At 38.1% G+C, this 16,214-nt stretch overlaps 1 protein-coding gene across 2 annotated transcripts in view; it reads left to right on the forward strand.

Annotated features, from left to right (window-relative positions):
- The first annotated feature begins 4,429 nt into the window (after window positions 1–4,429).
- LOC121907764 (phospholipid-transporting ATPase ABCA1-like) overlaps window positions 4,430–16,214 on the forward strand; it is a 42,428-nt gene continuing 30,643 nt past the window's right edge. For both annotated transcript variants that reach the window (XM_042427389.1, XM_042427390.1), the window contains exons 1-5: window positions 4,430–4,635; window positions 9,543–9,651; window positions 10,987–11,080; window positions 12,495–12,636; window positions 12,904–13,022. In XM_042427389.1, coding sequence (XP_042283323.1) covers window positions 9,586–9,651; window positions 10,987–11,080; window positions 12,495–12,636; window positions 12,904–13,022 — 421 coding nt within the window. In that variant the 5' untranslated portion in view covers window positions 4,430–4,635; window positions 9,543–9,585. The remainder of the gene's footprint in view (window positions 4,636–9,542; window positions 9,652–10,986; window positions 11,081–12,494; window positions 12,637–12,903; window positions 13,023–16,214) is intronic.

Here is a 16,214-nt window from a genome sequence, read left to right on the forward strand (position 1 = left end):
CAAGGGTGGGGGTCTTCTCATGTGCATAGTATTCAGAATTTGTCATGTGATTTTTGGTATTTTTGCATTCCAGTGTTCTGAAATGTCCCAAAACAAGACAATGATTGGCTGTTATTTCCAGTAAGCTGTTCTGTAGCTGACACTGACCTCTGACCTTCTGAAGGAAAAGGCAATACAAGAAAAAAGCTTTCTTCCAGGATTCCATGAAGTATCGCATTGTTCTGATTTGATCTTTAGTCACTAAAAAAAATTAATTTACTAATGTTATTTGCTGTCAAAAAGACAGAATGATAATAATTGATTAGATTCACTACTGAAGAGATCTATAGTTATTCTAGTGAACTCATATATTGAATAATACAACATGCTATTTTATAATTATAAAAAATGTAACCTCTCAGAAATTTGTTTCACTTCATTGTGAATTTTTTGTCTTCATATACAAATTCAAGTAAATTTCACTCACGGTAATGTGTAACCATTTCTACATCAGTCATTCTTGAAAAGTTCATGCATTTCAGCACCTTGAAAATGACAACAGCTTTAATTGTCCTCAGTTACCCTGAATTCTTTAGATGAAAAATGAGTTAATGTATAATTCAGTCATCTTGAATGATTATCATCCATCTTCATCCACGCAGACCATTCAGGAGCTTCTTTGATGGATTAAATGACTAATCTCCCTGATTGAGGATCCCGTTTTAATGAGACCCCGTGCCGAGAGACCTCGCCCTGTACACTTTGTTTTATCTTGTTTCAGCCGCCAGACTTACTGTGCCAAACATAGTTAGATGGGGGGGGGGTCACTGTGTTCACTTATGTTCTAAAACAAAGTCAGTTGAAACTTCGTGGATCAAAGAGTAATGACACATCCCGCAGTCTCAATCAAGACTTGTTGCAATATATCAGAGACCATGTGCTATATGGTACTCGGGTGGGACAATTAATACTCTCGTTAGAATCATTTTAGTCTTACTATGTTTGAGGAAAAACAAGGCAGGGAAACATTTATGTTCATCATGTCACTGGATGGACAGGATCATACACAGTATGTTAGAATAAAGAACTATAAGAGAGTAGAAGCATTGAGGTTTTTTAGGTATCTACAGATTCAAGTGGAAAAGGACAGGGCAAAGAACGATTTAGCTGTCCACCGTCTCCTGTGTTATATTTAAAGTAATTGCTCCCTCAAGCTAAGAGAGCAGAATAAAAAAGACAGTGGAGGCAGATAATCACTGCCAGATGGTTGTCATAGTCTTTGTACATTTGTGAGCCTGGACTGTAGGCTACACCAGGCTCCTGCAGCCTCATCAAAAGCTAACCAGTAAACAAATAGGATTAGAGTGATGGAGAAATATTGATTATATTGACTTAAAGACCCCTCCGGACATGTTTTAAGACATATAAATAATACTCTGCTTTGACTATTCATGTCATTTATGTCTGGTGTGGTTTATCCATAGAAAAGATCAGATGCATCCTTAAAAGTCTTTCGAATGACATCACCTCCTTCCCTGTCACTAAAAATCCAGATTATATCAATATGCAAATATATTTCATTTCAGAAGTTTATCTGCTGGACACTGCTGTCTGCTACTTTACTGAAAAGTCCATTGTCAGTGTATGTGGATCGGAGGCTTCAAGTTTCCACATCACGCTTGCGTAAGTTGCATATCGGACCGTAATTATCTTCCAAACTAGTTGTGATGTCACACAAAGCTTACACTCAGATTTTCAGTACACACACAGAAACTTTCCACTTTCAGCTGAAAACAACCTTCTAGCGTCAAACTCATACATCATTCTGCAGAGTGAAGCTGAAACAGAGTGGAGGGAGACTTTAAAGCTTGTATAATAATCAGCAGACACCTCTTGACCCCACGTTTATCATTTTGAAAGGGAAAAGTCTCTTGTAATTCCTGCTAACAGGGTCCTCCCTCAGACCAGCTTTTAGTTTGTTTGTCAGCTGTGCAGGAAGACAAATAAAGCAGCCAGACTCTGGTGTCTGATGACAAGTGAAGTTTTTACAGTTGTTCTTGAACAGACTGTCATCGGACGGCGGAGCAGTAGTTACCAAGCGGCCATGCTCAAAACAGTCTGCCATTGTTTAACCACACTCAGTGGGGGAGGGGAGGAGGGGGGGGTTAATTAAGACAGTAGGACACGGAGAGGATTTGAACTTTATGCAGGACAACACACTGACACTGTAAGACAGTTCTTGGAAACAGTTTATTCCTGGAAACTTTTGTTGAAGACTGGTGTTTGTCATTTAGTAAATCAACTCTGTATGCGCGTGTGTGTGTGTTTAAATTTCTTTATGGTGGTGCATGTCTTTCATAGAAAGTAAAGTGGAAATGAGAAGATACATAAATAGAAAAAGTAGTAATCTGAATGCCTACATTTTTCTGTGGGACATTTAATGAGAGTGATTGTGAAATTGAGCCACATAAATGGCTAAAACCAGTCACAATTCTCAGCATATTTACTTGGTTATTGGTTTCTGACCAATTGAGAAATGTTTCAAAAGAAATAACCTCAGTTGGAGAAGTTTTTCATTATCCTCAAGAGGATATTAGTTATTTCATGAATCAGTCAATCAGCAGCAGGGCACCAGGGTTATGAAACATGAGCATTACAACAAGAGGACTGACGCGAGTCACAGCGGTAGCAAGAAAAAGGTGGGTGAGGGTTAAAAATAACAGTGCTGAGAACTAATTCAAACCATATGTTCCACTTTCACTCTCACCACTGCTTTTATATCCGTGAAGACAAGTTTGCAGTAAAATTATAGACACAACATCAGTGACAACAAAAATCCAATCAATCTCATCTCTTTTCTGTCTGATGGACACTGTAGAAAACTGAAAAAAAACAACAAAACAAAAACAAGCTTGCCAGTTTCTTGCAAAATACATTTGCGAGAAATTTTGGAAATAGAGACTTTCAACTTGCCAAGAAACCTGTCCAAACATGTGAAATGGAAAAATGTATCTTCCACTGCAGACAGAAGGAACAACAACTTATCTGGTGAATCTTGGTAACAACTTCAACAGAAAAATGTTTCTTTCTTATCCAAATCAGTCCATGTTGCACATTATGTGCCGCTGTACTGCAGGCATTTCGCTGTTGTTGTTGCTACAAGCATCACTGCACTTAACCCGGTGTGCTCTCAGTCTAGATTTGATGGATGAAAGCAGCAAGTGCAAATGAAGCAATGGCAAGTTAACATCCATCCATCTATTTTCTAAGCTGCTTCTGCTGTTCAGGGTCATGGAGGGCTGGAGCCTATCCCAGCACGCACTGACCGAGAGGCAGGGTACACAACATGTCACAGGGTACACTGTGACATGTTGACCGTCACAGGGCAAACATGAACACATACAGCCAGACAGACAACCACATCCACACTGACCTGTGGTCACACTTTTCAGGAAGAGGAAGAGGATGATGCTAAGGTGATGATTTATTCCAGAAAGTTTTGCATAGAGACACAAGCCTAATAGAGATTTTATTGGTTTTATCGAATTCTTATTTCATGTTAATTGAGATGTTTTTTCTTCTTTTTTCATGTGTGCATTAGACTTTGTTTGTACTGTCTTATTATTGGCTAGTCAGTCATCTGGAAAGCTCTTTGAATTGCGCTAACCTGTACGAAAGGTGCTATACAAATAAAGTTTGACTCACTGATTGATCTGATAGAGTTTTACAGTTTGTTGTGTGAAAATCCATAATCCTTGCCAGATTGCGTATGGTTTTTTAAAAATGTATACAGAAAATACATCTTGTGTTTCAGATTGTTTGGTTTTAGATGCTAAGTACCTCTTGGAACTGGCTTATAACAATATAATATAATACTATTTCCTGCTGCTTTCCTGCTTTGTGAAGTAGTAGTAGTAGTAGTAGTAGCTTGCAGGATCAGTGATATCTTTTAAATCACTTGTCAAAACTTTTCTGCTTTAATGTTTTATATCCAACGTGTCTTATCTGTTTTATCACTATTGTTGTTTTTATTGTTGTTGTTTTTATCTTATACTAGAGGCAATGTTATTCTGTTTTATTTTTGTTTTATTTCAGTTGTCTGATTTTACATTCCTTATTATAGTACTTAAATGTTTTAACAATAACAATAAAGCACTTTGTAACTTGTTTTATAAAATGAAGTATAAATAAAGTGTATTATTATTATTATTATTGTTGTTGTTGTTGTTGTTGTTGTTGTTATAGTGGTAGTATTAGTAGTAGTTTTCTATGTATTATATGTTCCTACATATTTCTTGATACAGTAATTGAACAGCAGCCCAGTGAATGGATGTGCTGGTGAGGTGTCTCTGGCCCTTTAAGAGATGTTTTGACTCCGCACGTGCTTGCCTTATATGGGAGCAGCAACAAACGGTGACCGTTAGTAACCTCTGCTTCTCCTCTCCTCTGCTCTGCTCCGCATCAAGCAGCGCTATAAAACCCTGCTGGTGAAAAAAAAAACACTTTTGTCAGACACAGAGAGACAGTGCAGCGGAGGATCGTAACTGTAGAGGAGTACAGTTTAATTGTGTCTTTTTCTTTTTTAATTCTGGAAGAGTAATTTCAATTTATGAGAAGAGAAAGAGTGGATATTCACAGTTTTCAGGATAACGGTTGGTGAGTTTGGAGTTTTGTTTTGAGTTTTTTGGGGGGATTTGCGAGTTTCTTTGTTGGGTCTTCTAAGAGATTTATGGCACCGTGTAACAGTTAAAACATTTTTTATATGTCATTTTCTCTTCATATTTTCTCAACTTAATGTTTTCATGCAGGCTTTCTGTGATTAACGGTACAAAAACCAAATAATTGTCGTTTTTGAATGTTAATTGCTGTCTGGCAATTGTTAGTTAAGTTGTCTCATTTTACCGTCGAACAATTTAACAGGAATTGCAATGTGCTGAATGGTCGTGATATGGTCAAGATAATATTGATTATTTGGTAAAATGACAAAAATTGTGGCTGCTGTTTTTTTTCTCTGTTGTGTATAACAGTATCCTCTCCGACCGTCTGCTGTGATGAGTCGCACTTTTGTTAAGTTAGCCTCAATGAAACGAGGAGCTTCCGGTTATCTTTCCAAAAAATAAAAACCTCTTTGTCACAACGTTTGTCTGTGATACAAAGTATCATATTAAAATAAGATAAATAAAGGGGATATCTTTTTTTCTTCCGTTTACGTCCAAAGTATTATGATTTTAAAGGTTATAAACTGATATTTCGGTAGATGTAAGCATGTATTTTCCACATGTCGCATGTTAGGAGCTTAATGCTGAAAGTACCTGTGGCTAACTTCTGGTAGCTTGACGTGTTTGTGGGTCAGCATCGCGGAGCAGAATGACCGACAGTAACCTCAGTTCAATAGAACAATGAAACAAAAAGTCAGTCAATCAGACAGACGATTAATTTTGTCAGTCTGTCATAATGTTGACATTTGTTTCAATGCAAAACATTTTGCTTTATAATAACAACTGGCTGTAGTCTGTCCGTCATTCTTATGGGTTTTCACTGTTTTTTTTGTTTTTTTTTTAGAAAAGTATGTGTGGTCAGTGCAATAATATGTTTTGTTTTTGATATTTTTAATAATGTGCATGCCTGCCGTGATGGTGCAACGTCGACGACATGCGTTTGCTTTCTGGTTTCATTCGTGGTTTAAAGAAGAAAAAAAAAATCTCTTGTGCACAGCAACGACGATATCTCTATCATGTCGTCTTTTCTCGTTCTGACAAAAAACAAACTGGTCTTAACTTGATTGTTTTTCGTGCATTTCAAGTGCATTCAGATAAAATCGGAGACAATAGAGTTGGGGGGGGGATCCTGTATGAGTGTGAATATAACACGTGAGCGAGGATTGATGGTAAACAAGTATAAAAATGAAGATATTTGTGAGCACCACTAGAGGCGCCCTGGCTCTGCACCATTTGGGCTGCTCAGGACTTAACAGAACCCCTCCGATCTCAACATAGGATGTATTTTCATCTCAGGTTTTATCAAAACGATACAGTTAATGGAGGATAAACGCTTTGAAAGTGTCTCGAGCCGTCATATTGGGCTTATCTTTATGATTTTATGACCACAAAAAAGTACAATAAAACTGATGCGGTTGAGATGAAGATCCAAGTCTTTTAATGGGAAATAAACACGGTGTTATTGTTGATCCTCACACGAAGGTGGGAGAGTTATAGAGACAAAATGTCTGTCAGAAATCAAAATTGATGGCCTGTAGTGTAGAGAATAATGAGGAAGAGAGAGGGAAAAATCCATTTAATGTCTGCCAGATGAAGCAAAGGTGTAAATCATATACATTAGTCCACCCACACATATACAGCAACATTGCAGACCGAGGTATTGAAATGTAGGTGGTGTTTTTCCTTCATTCATTTCATAGGATTTCTGCAGTAGTATAGTGAATACATGAATTTAAAGTCCCCCTCTGTTGAAAAATGTGTTTTGCTTCTCGTTCCTAGAGTTGTTTTAGCTTCACTGTGCAGGATGATTTATGTGCAGAGTTCGACACTAGAAAGCTGTTTTCACATTCATCTGCTGAAAGTGGAAAGTTTCTCCGTGCTGAGCTGAAAATGTGATTTTACGAGCGGGTCTACAAGCATGATTTCTGACATCACAAATACTTTGGAAGCCAATTGTGGTCTAATATTGAACTTACAGGAGTGTGATGTGCAAACTTGATATCTGCAGTGCACAAACACTGAGAATGGACTTTGTATTTAAGTAGGAGATATCTTGTGTCCAGCAGTTGAAACTTTTGTGATGAAATATGTTTCAATGAATGTCTTGATTCTGCGATTTTTAATGAGGGAGAAGGAACATATGTCATTTTAAGGATTTTAACAAGATAATTTAACTTTTTTTTTGTGGAAAAACTATATCAGACACAAATTATTATTCAAAGTAGGGCATTTTACATACATCTTAAAACATGTCTGGAGGGGATTTTTAAGTAGAAATGTGTTGATTTGTAAGAAAAAGCTTGTACCGACGATGTTTTTGTCTTTAAGCTCACAGCAATAACGGCATTGTTGTGATTTCTAGGGTCCTTGTTAAATCACCTAATCTGCTTGTGCAATGTTAAATTGAATTTACTGGTATCAGTGAGTATCTGTTTTAACCATGTGTTTTACAGCAGGTATTTTACATTGTTTCTCAATGAAACGGTTAAATATGCTGTGCAGTTAGTGCTGCCATTAAATGACTCAGAGAGAAAACAGATGCACCAGCACAACAGATATTGTACAGGGGTCACGGTGTTCTTTGTGGATCCTGATGTTCCTGTTTGTTTTTATTGCAACATATCATACATTCCAGCGGATTTACTTAATACGGCCAATTGTATGTAACTTTGGATAAAGTCTGTGATAAGTAAGTCAGTATTTCAGGAGTAACGTTAGTCTTCTGTGAATTTTAAAACAAGTAATTTATCTAGTCTAGTAATAATCATAGTCATCCTCACTGTCAGAGAGAAAACACAATCAACGCTAGAAGGCATACATTCTGGCATTGATTGTAGAAATTAGTTTCGGTCTGCGAGTAAGTGGAGACTGCTGAGGAAATGGTCAGATGCAACAACTGTGTCTTTATGATTGCATCAGAGAAAATTTGGTGTAAAACCATAGAAAAGTGGATTAATGATTTGATTAGGCCGGAGATTTTTCCAGCCCACAAGCAAATGATCAACAACCCGTTTTTTTGTACCAGTGGAGAGACAACTATTTGCACATCGTTGTGTCCTTGACATCCTGTCGTTAAACTCTGTATTTCTCTGTATAAAGGATATAAACACAAAATAGCCTTGATCGTCCCAGTTAAGAAAGTCTAAATTTAACTTCCGAGTTAACAATCAACCTTAAAACCTCAAAAATATTGCGTGTAATTTAGTTAAGGACGTACACATAGACTAATCATGTTAATTAGCTCTTTTTGACTATGATAAGGGCTATTATGGTAATCATGACCTGCTGTAAAGCTAAGTAAATGTTTGCATTGCAGCGCTTTGATTACATATGTTTCTCTCAAGGACAGAGTCACAGTACCAGTCAGAAGTTTGGACACACCTTCCCGTTTCCTTGAGTGGGAAAGTGTGTCCAAACTTTTTACCGGTAGCTTACTGTATGTTTTCCTCAAGTCTTGTAAACCACAGTGACCTTAATAGAGGAGTTAAGTATCTCAGTCTTGGCTGGTTGACCTGATTTTAGCAGGTGACTGTCTCATAAAACAGGATTACAAAATTAGCCGAGTTAAACTTAGAATATTGACATCTCAGATTTAACTTTCGTAGTTTTACTTGTTATCCAGGTAACAAAGTAAGCCTTGTGAACAAAGAAACTTTAAATAAATTAAAAAACTGCAATACGTATCAGTGTATTTTGGTCTTCTCCCCTAAAGTTTGTTGTCTAAAGGATTGACCTGGTGGTCTGATCAGTGAGTGTGTTGCATAAAACAGGTCTGAGTACAAGGCCAATGACTTTTGAATCTACAAATAGAAAAAAAGCAAATAGCCATGAAATATTTTATACTCCAACACTGTTTTGAATGAATCTCATGTCATTTTAGTAATTGTCTAGTAAAAAGAAGAGTATAAAAGTGTATCACGTTACTTCACGTTAACCCTTTAAGGCTGTTAAATCAGTTGCTTTTTTGTTTAGATAATGTGAAGCTAGAGAGATGTTTCCCTTTAACATTTAACATCAAATGTAGTATTGTGTGCGTGTGTGTGTGTGTGTTTGAGACACTGAGGTGTTAACAAGGTGAAAATTGTGATGATAACTTTCACCACATTCAAACAGGCCACCACCCACTCATTCCCACCCCCCCCCCCCCCCCCCCCAGTTTAACTGTAGCTTGACCTTTGGACAGATGAGTCTACATCAAGTGGACCTGAAAATATCTGCAAATCTTCAGTTGTTATCAGCCTTCCTCAGTCATCAGTCCACTTCATTTGCTGAGTTTTGCCGTTCATTCGGCTGGTCTGCGTTTGAGAGCGGAACATAACTTGATTGATAGGTGAATCTGTCGTCATGATTATTTTTTGTCACTAATTATTCCTTTTTTTCCTGTGAGATTTAGTTTTGAGGTGAAGTGTTGTTAATAACCAGCCTGACAATGCTTGTTGTGTTGCTTTTTGTTCCATTATCCTGTTTATGAAAAGGTTTCTTTTAGTTTGTGTGACTCTGTATTGATTTTCATACCGTAGCGTTACATGATCACGAGCCATATGTGGTACAATCGGATGTCTACGGTTTATGGTTTGTTGATGCAATGACTTTCTGTTCTTTTTTCACATCATGTTTTGACATCACTGTATTTGGAAGTTTCATTTTTTTGGAAACCACATCTTTTTTCTAAAGGGAACAAAGCTGGATTTAGAGGGTTAGTTGTCTGACGCTGTCTAATCTGCGGCTACTTTACCATGAGAAAGGTTTTTATTCAGTGGCTTTTTGAACTCTTGGTTTACCTTTTGCTCATGTAAGAAGTTGCAGTAGCTTGACTGTCTTCTCTTTGTCTTATTGGGTTGACAGTGAGGAGCTGAAGCGTGCTCAGTGAGGTTGGGAAGACGGCAAAATGGCAGTCTCCACTCAACTGGGTTTACTGCTTTGGAAGAACTTCACCTACCGACGGAGACAGACTGTAAGTAACAGTAAATTATTTATTTGTGCTGTTTTATATATGTATTGCTTTTTCATTGTTTGTTTTTTTACATTTTTTCCTATCCCTTACAAATGTTTCTCAGCACTTTCTCAAAACATTGGTGGTTTCCACTATTGAATGCTGAAGATATCACATACAGTCTATATTTCATTTTCTTCTACAAGTCTCAAATATATTCAGTTATGTATGCTGCTAGGCAAACCCTTTAGCTTTGGCTGCTTTGTCCTCTTGTTTGAAGTTAGCTGCAATTATTTTTTTTAGGTCAGTCAACAAAAAAAAGACTAAAAATGAAAATGGAGGGGTGTCTTTTCTCTTGTAGGATTTCCTGTAAATCCTTTGTCTCAGTCACATTTTCTGTGGGTCAACTTTGAATCAGAGATGATTTTTTCCAGCACCACATGACATCGGTACTGGAAAAATTCATGCCGTGGTCATAAATGCTTTACAAAGAAGTTGATGTGTTTCCTCATTTAAAATGCATGGCTCTAACGCATACGCAACCCCCAACAATGGAGATGATGTCATTCTCTTCCCCAGCCACTCGGAAGGAGAAACAGTCCAAGTGGCTTTACTGAGTGTTGTGACTCAGTTAAAGATGTGATGATGATACATTTACATGACAGATCCATTATCCAGTTACCATCTTGTGCTGGTTGATGCCCACACACTCACAGTTATGTAAATCAAATTCAGTTCAGGGCTGTAGTATAGTGTTTCTTTGTGTTTGAATGAGGAGTCTCATTTGCAAACAATTAAGCCATTTGTCCATCAAGCAGAAAGCTCTCATCAAAGTGACGGCTGCGGCTGCTTGACTTTCAGTCCAGTTATTCCCAACAAAGGGATAGAGTACATTCTCTAAGAGGGTGTCTTTATTCTTTATCCCCACACTGCATGTCTGCCATGCTGGGTACGGATGAGACACAGACAGCTGAAGAACAGAAGCCATATGGACCAGATGGGCAAACCCATCCTCTAAACCTCACAGACCTCTCTTTCTGTCTCCCCTTATTAACCCATATACTGTACTCAGACTCATGGTGGGATTATTGTTTACAATGAACGACAGCTGACAGCCCCCCCTCCACCCACCCATCCACACTCATATACTACTCATGAGGATGTGTTTTTTTCTTCTAAAGCAGTAAAGATTACTGTAGTTTAACTGTAGAGAGACAAAAATGATTAAGCACAAAGGATGACTTGTCACTGTTTTGGGGTGATTAACTCATCTCCCGCATGTGTTTTGTGTTTCAAGAGTGCAAAGCCGTGTTTAATTAACTTCTGTCATCATCCTTTTTGTCTTCCTTTTTTTAGATCCAGCTGCTGATTGAGATCATCTGGCCCTTGTTCATTTTCTTCATCCTAATCTCAGTGCGAATACATTATCCACCCTATGAGCAACATGAATGTAAGTTGGCAGGGAGGGAGGGAGGGGTGGTTCTGGTTTACTTCAGGACACACATTGAAAGAATCAAGAATAGAATAAGAAGGGTTTTCCTTTTCTTTCTTCGTGTTTGAAGGGAAAGATGTTGACAGCTGTTTTCCTCTTTTTTAATTGAAATAGACAATGCACCCAATATTAAAAGTCTCAAAACAATAATGTTGTTGTTAAGACAAGCGTCTGGTGTTTTTTTAATGTATTAATCCAAAAATGTGTTAATTTATTGCCATTATCTCACTCAAACACAAGGGTGAAATCTAATTTTAGACAAAGTGTTTGTCTCTTTGGGTTTCTTGGTAAAATCATGAAGTTAGTCGTCCAAGGTTTACATGTTGTTGTCACAGAAGGATCTATTGGATTTGTCAATATTTGCTTGCACTATTTGACCATGTGATAGGACCTTCAGGGAATTACAATGTCATTCGCCAGCAGAGCTGGTTTCACAACTCTGACCACGTTTCAACTCAAGATTATGACTGGTTGAAAGCACAAAAAATCCTATCAGCATTTTAAAATATAGGTATTTCTCTTGTGAGAAGGACACCTGAGTTTCTCAAGAGATCTTTTTCCAGTTATTTATTCAGTGAAGTTCTTAAAAACATTTTCATTTTTAATAAACTCATTCGAAGCTACACACACACACACACACACACACACACACACCTGAGACAAATGATAGTTTATACCCATGTTTATGCCCAGTTGACCCAGTGAACTCAGTAGAAATGGGTTAACTCCCTGACCCCCTTCTTGTCTTGAATACTTATCGTTTCAGGATAATTGCTGGTAAACTTCAATAAACTGCAGCAGTAGCAGTAAAGTCTGCTGATAAGAGACCATTCAATTGTAAAGATAAAGTCATGCTTTTTAAAAGCTTTCCCAAAAGGCGGTAGTGGCAATGGTTAAAGTCTGCGTGTTAGTTTCCAAATGACTTGAAAATCCTGTTTTTGTAATGTAACAACTCTTCTGGGTGATTCCCAGTTCTGTGGAAATATTTCACACAGTTTTGATTTCATTCCTTTTTGTTGGGCTGTAGCGAGTTTGTTGTCAAGGGTTGGTAATTGGTTTAACAATGGTTTAACAATGGTTTAGCCAAAGGGTCTCTTGACTGTCATTAAAACAGCTCAGATGATTATTTACACAAAGTATAAATAATCTCTTTCAGGGTTTAGGTTTGTTTGGTGCAGAGAACAGTAGAATAACAGAAGGCCTAGTTAGAGGGCAAAGCAATTAAAATGGAAGGATTTACCTGATTTGCAAGAATGACTAATGTTACTGGTCATCATTATTCTCCAATGAGGCCTTATGATGTCTGTACATTTTAACAATCTCCCCTCTGTTTTACTGATATTAATTCCATTATTAATGCATATCTTTCCAGGCCATTTCCCTAACAAGGCCATGCCCTCAGCCGGCACCCTGCCCTGGGTACAAGGAATCATCTGTAATGCTAACAACCCCTGCTTCCGCAATCCTACCCCTGGAGAAAGTCCCGGGATGGTGGGAAACTTCAATGATTCTATGTGAGTAACACGGCCCTCTTGCTGATTCATAGTTCAATCGATGCACTGCTTTCATTGATTCAAAGTATTCACTTACTGCAAAGAAAAATGAGTTAGGTGCAATTTTGTATTAATACTTTTAAATCTTTTTATATTTAATCATTTTGGTACATTCACAAAATGTATTATTTTACGAGAACTGCGAAAAGATCCTCTCAGATGTTGAATACTCCACATGAGTGAAACAGTCTTTCTAATCGTGTCTCTTTCTTGTCTCATCATCATCAGAATCTCCCGTCTGTTCATTGATGCCAAGAAGATCCTGCTTTACACTCAGAATGATAAGAGCTACGAGGGCTACAAAGGACTGCTGAGGGCCCTCAGGAAGCTGCAGAAGAACACTGCTCGTAAGGACATATGTTTGATTATCTGCTTGTTTTGTGTTGCATTAAGTTTCTGAATGACCAACTGATCAGATTGATCACCCACTTATCCATTTTTTTCTTGCCTGTATGCTCATTCAAAGATAAAGAGAAACTCCTACACAGCTTCACATGCACACGTAAACTAACTGTGTCAATGAGTCACATCTACAGTTTATTCACATATCGTTTCTGAGCTTCAGCTTCATGAAAAGTTTGATTCAAGAACGCGTAGTGTTTTCTAGGTATTTGCTTTTTAATCCTTTATTGAAACATTAGTCTCCCAAAAATCCTCAACTGTCACCACTGCATAAATGCCGATCTTAACAAGTTAAGTGAAAGATACTTGTTTCCAATGTTGTTTTGATCTCTTAATTTGTACAACGTGAATGAAGCTTAGCTTAGCAGATGAATAAATTAACGAAAAAGATCAGGGACATAGTAGAACCAAGATAAACTGATTTGTCACAGTCACTTTTGCAGAGCAGCTGACGTAACAGCTGTTAGAGTCTACAGAGCAGTGTTGAGGGTGTAACTTGTACCGTCCTTATCACTGCCCGCCAGCCATGGTGGGCCCATCTCCTAAAAGCCAGTGGGTGTTGCACTTCCTTGCCCCACTGTTGGTACAGAACAGGAAAAACAGAAACTTGTGCACCACCCTGACAATCATTGTACAATCACAGCACTGATCTGGTAGTAAAATGTCAAGTGGTCCCAACTGGAATGTCGCTGCTTCCTGTCTACGTTGACAGATCAAGGATGCGGCACTGATAAAAATGCATAAAGTTATGCAATTTCTGCCATCAATTTTCATAACATGCTCAAGAATTATTTTAAATTTTAGTATTATGCTGTTAGAGCACCTTGAAAGAGAGAAGGGGACTCGTCATCATGACCTTGGCTGCTGTGGAGCAGAGAAAGGTCATCTTTCTAAAATAACAGCTTGTTGATGACTCCACTGTGCTGACTCGGTCAAAGCAAACTGAAAATAGGAAGAGGGAAGTGTTGAGCTCAGTACTTAGTTTACTTCACAAACACATGAACTTTGCTCGGTAAAAAATATTTTTTCATTTAAATTCAGTTCCCCTTTTTTTTCCTGGCATGGGAGGCATGCTGGGAGCAATCTCTGTTTTCCAGCCAGCCATGTGACAACCCAGACAAAAAGAAAGTAGAAAACATGTACTGATGTTATGAAAAAGAAAACACTAATACTGTATAAAATGGGGGATAATAACACAAGGAAGGGCACTACAGGATAGAGCGCAGGAACAACAAACAGCAGTGATGTAACTACTGACCTCAGTTAATTGCTATAGTGAAATGAGAGAGTCTAATTAGACTGGCGGCACTTTTGTTTGTTCCATTAGTGTTGCTTTGCTACAGCAATATTTCTCTGATACACATGTGATCAGTCCATTAAGTTTCTATAAATAAAGGAATATTAGCTTGGTTTTACATCAGACCCTAATGTAAGGGTGCATTGAGCAGAGCCCACCATCAGAAATTATGCAACTAAACAGAACAATCAAGGTCCTTGTTGTTGTGGCTACCGTCTGCCCAGTTAGCCCAAAGGTACATTACATTATGCAATGATCCTACGAAGCATAGCATGGCCTGAAAAAGGAGAGCCATTACACATAACAGGAAATGAAAGGAAATTTTGGTTTTTCATTTTTAATTGTTAATATTTCTGAATGTTGATTGTCTGGTGTGTGATGTTCTCTTCTCTTATTGTGTCTTTCCTGTCCATCTTGTTAGCAGTATACAGTAGAGCACTGTAATAGATCGTCATCTTATCTACTATCAGTGGGTCATTACATATTAATTGGAATGAACAGAGCCAGTGGTCAGTGGTTTATTCAGACTCTTATTATTTTATGGAGGCTTTGGTACATCTGTGCATTTCATCACAATTGATTTCTAAATGCACATGGATCTGGTAGTGCTCAATCCCATGTACCACTCTGCATTTATCTCTAATCCACGTGAGAGAATCACTGACGTGGAGCACGGACAGTAGTCATGTATGATGCAGGAGAAAGCAAACAGAGCATTGCTGCAGACTGACGCTATAGGAATAACAGCATGGATCAAAGAGCTGAGAGTGGAGGTCCTCACGTGTTGGTTAATAATTCAGCAGCTGACAGGGTCAGATTTACATTGAAAACAAAGGGAGTTTGGGAAGGGTCAGGTAGAGGGATGATAAATCACAGAGGATATATGGATCCTTGAAGAACGACTCGGTGGATAGATGAAAGGAAGATTAACAGACATTTGAACATTTAAAGAACAGGAGGACCATACAACATTTCTTAGATGAAAAAGGTTGTCTTAACACAAAATAGATGAATAGATGAGAGATTAATATAGTCTGATAGTCTGTCAACATTGAGCTTTTCACAGGTTTTTCCTATCTTCCCATCTTTCTTTTGGCTGTCTGGTTTAAAAGACTCCATTTGATTCTTGTCATTCTACAAGTTGATTTCACTGCTGACAAAGTTGCACAGCAGCCGTCTTTTGTTGACCTGACTGTATGAAGACAATTATCAATCAGGAATGTGACTTTATGCTCGTTAACAAAGCTATGTTAAATGTGGTTCCACAGTCCACAGTCATTTTAGCCTGTTTATGGACCAGTTTGACCAGTGATGAGACTTGATTGCTAAGGTGTGTGTTATAATTGTTTAATTTGAAATAAGATAGGCACCAGCAGAAACATGTGCAGACATATAAGTGTTACTGTAAGGCTCGCCCTTGTAGCCAGCTGGCACCAACATTGGAAAAACACACACACAAACAAACATGATATAACATGAGATAAGGTCACGATAAGGTCAGTTACTTCTTATGTTGTCTTACTTCTAAAAACCTTGCTGTTCGTGATAACACAGGATTTAAACCACTTAGGCAGTGCAAATTAAGACAAACACACAGATAAGATAAAAGAAGGAAATGAAATACACACACGCACCTCTGCTGACTACACAACCGCTAGACTTTCCATTTTAACAAGGTTGAACCACGCAGTGTGGTCTGTCCTCAAGGACCTTTTGGATGCAGTGCTCCATGGGAGCTGTGATTTCCTACTGGGACAGTGATTAGACCTTATTAGCACTCCCTTGTTGTTCACCCATGAGACCTGAAGTCACACACATGCACACACAGACACAGGTGCAC

Source organism: Thunnus maccoyii, chromosome 2, assembly GCF_910596095.1.
Source record: "Thunnus maccoyii chromosome 2, fThuMac1.1, whole genome shotgun sequence".
NCBI classification, from domain to species: Eukaryota; Metazoa; Chordata; class Actinopteri; order Scombriformes; family Scombridae; genus Thunnus; species Thunnus maccoyii.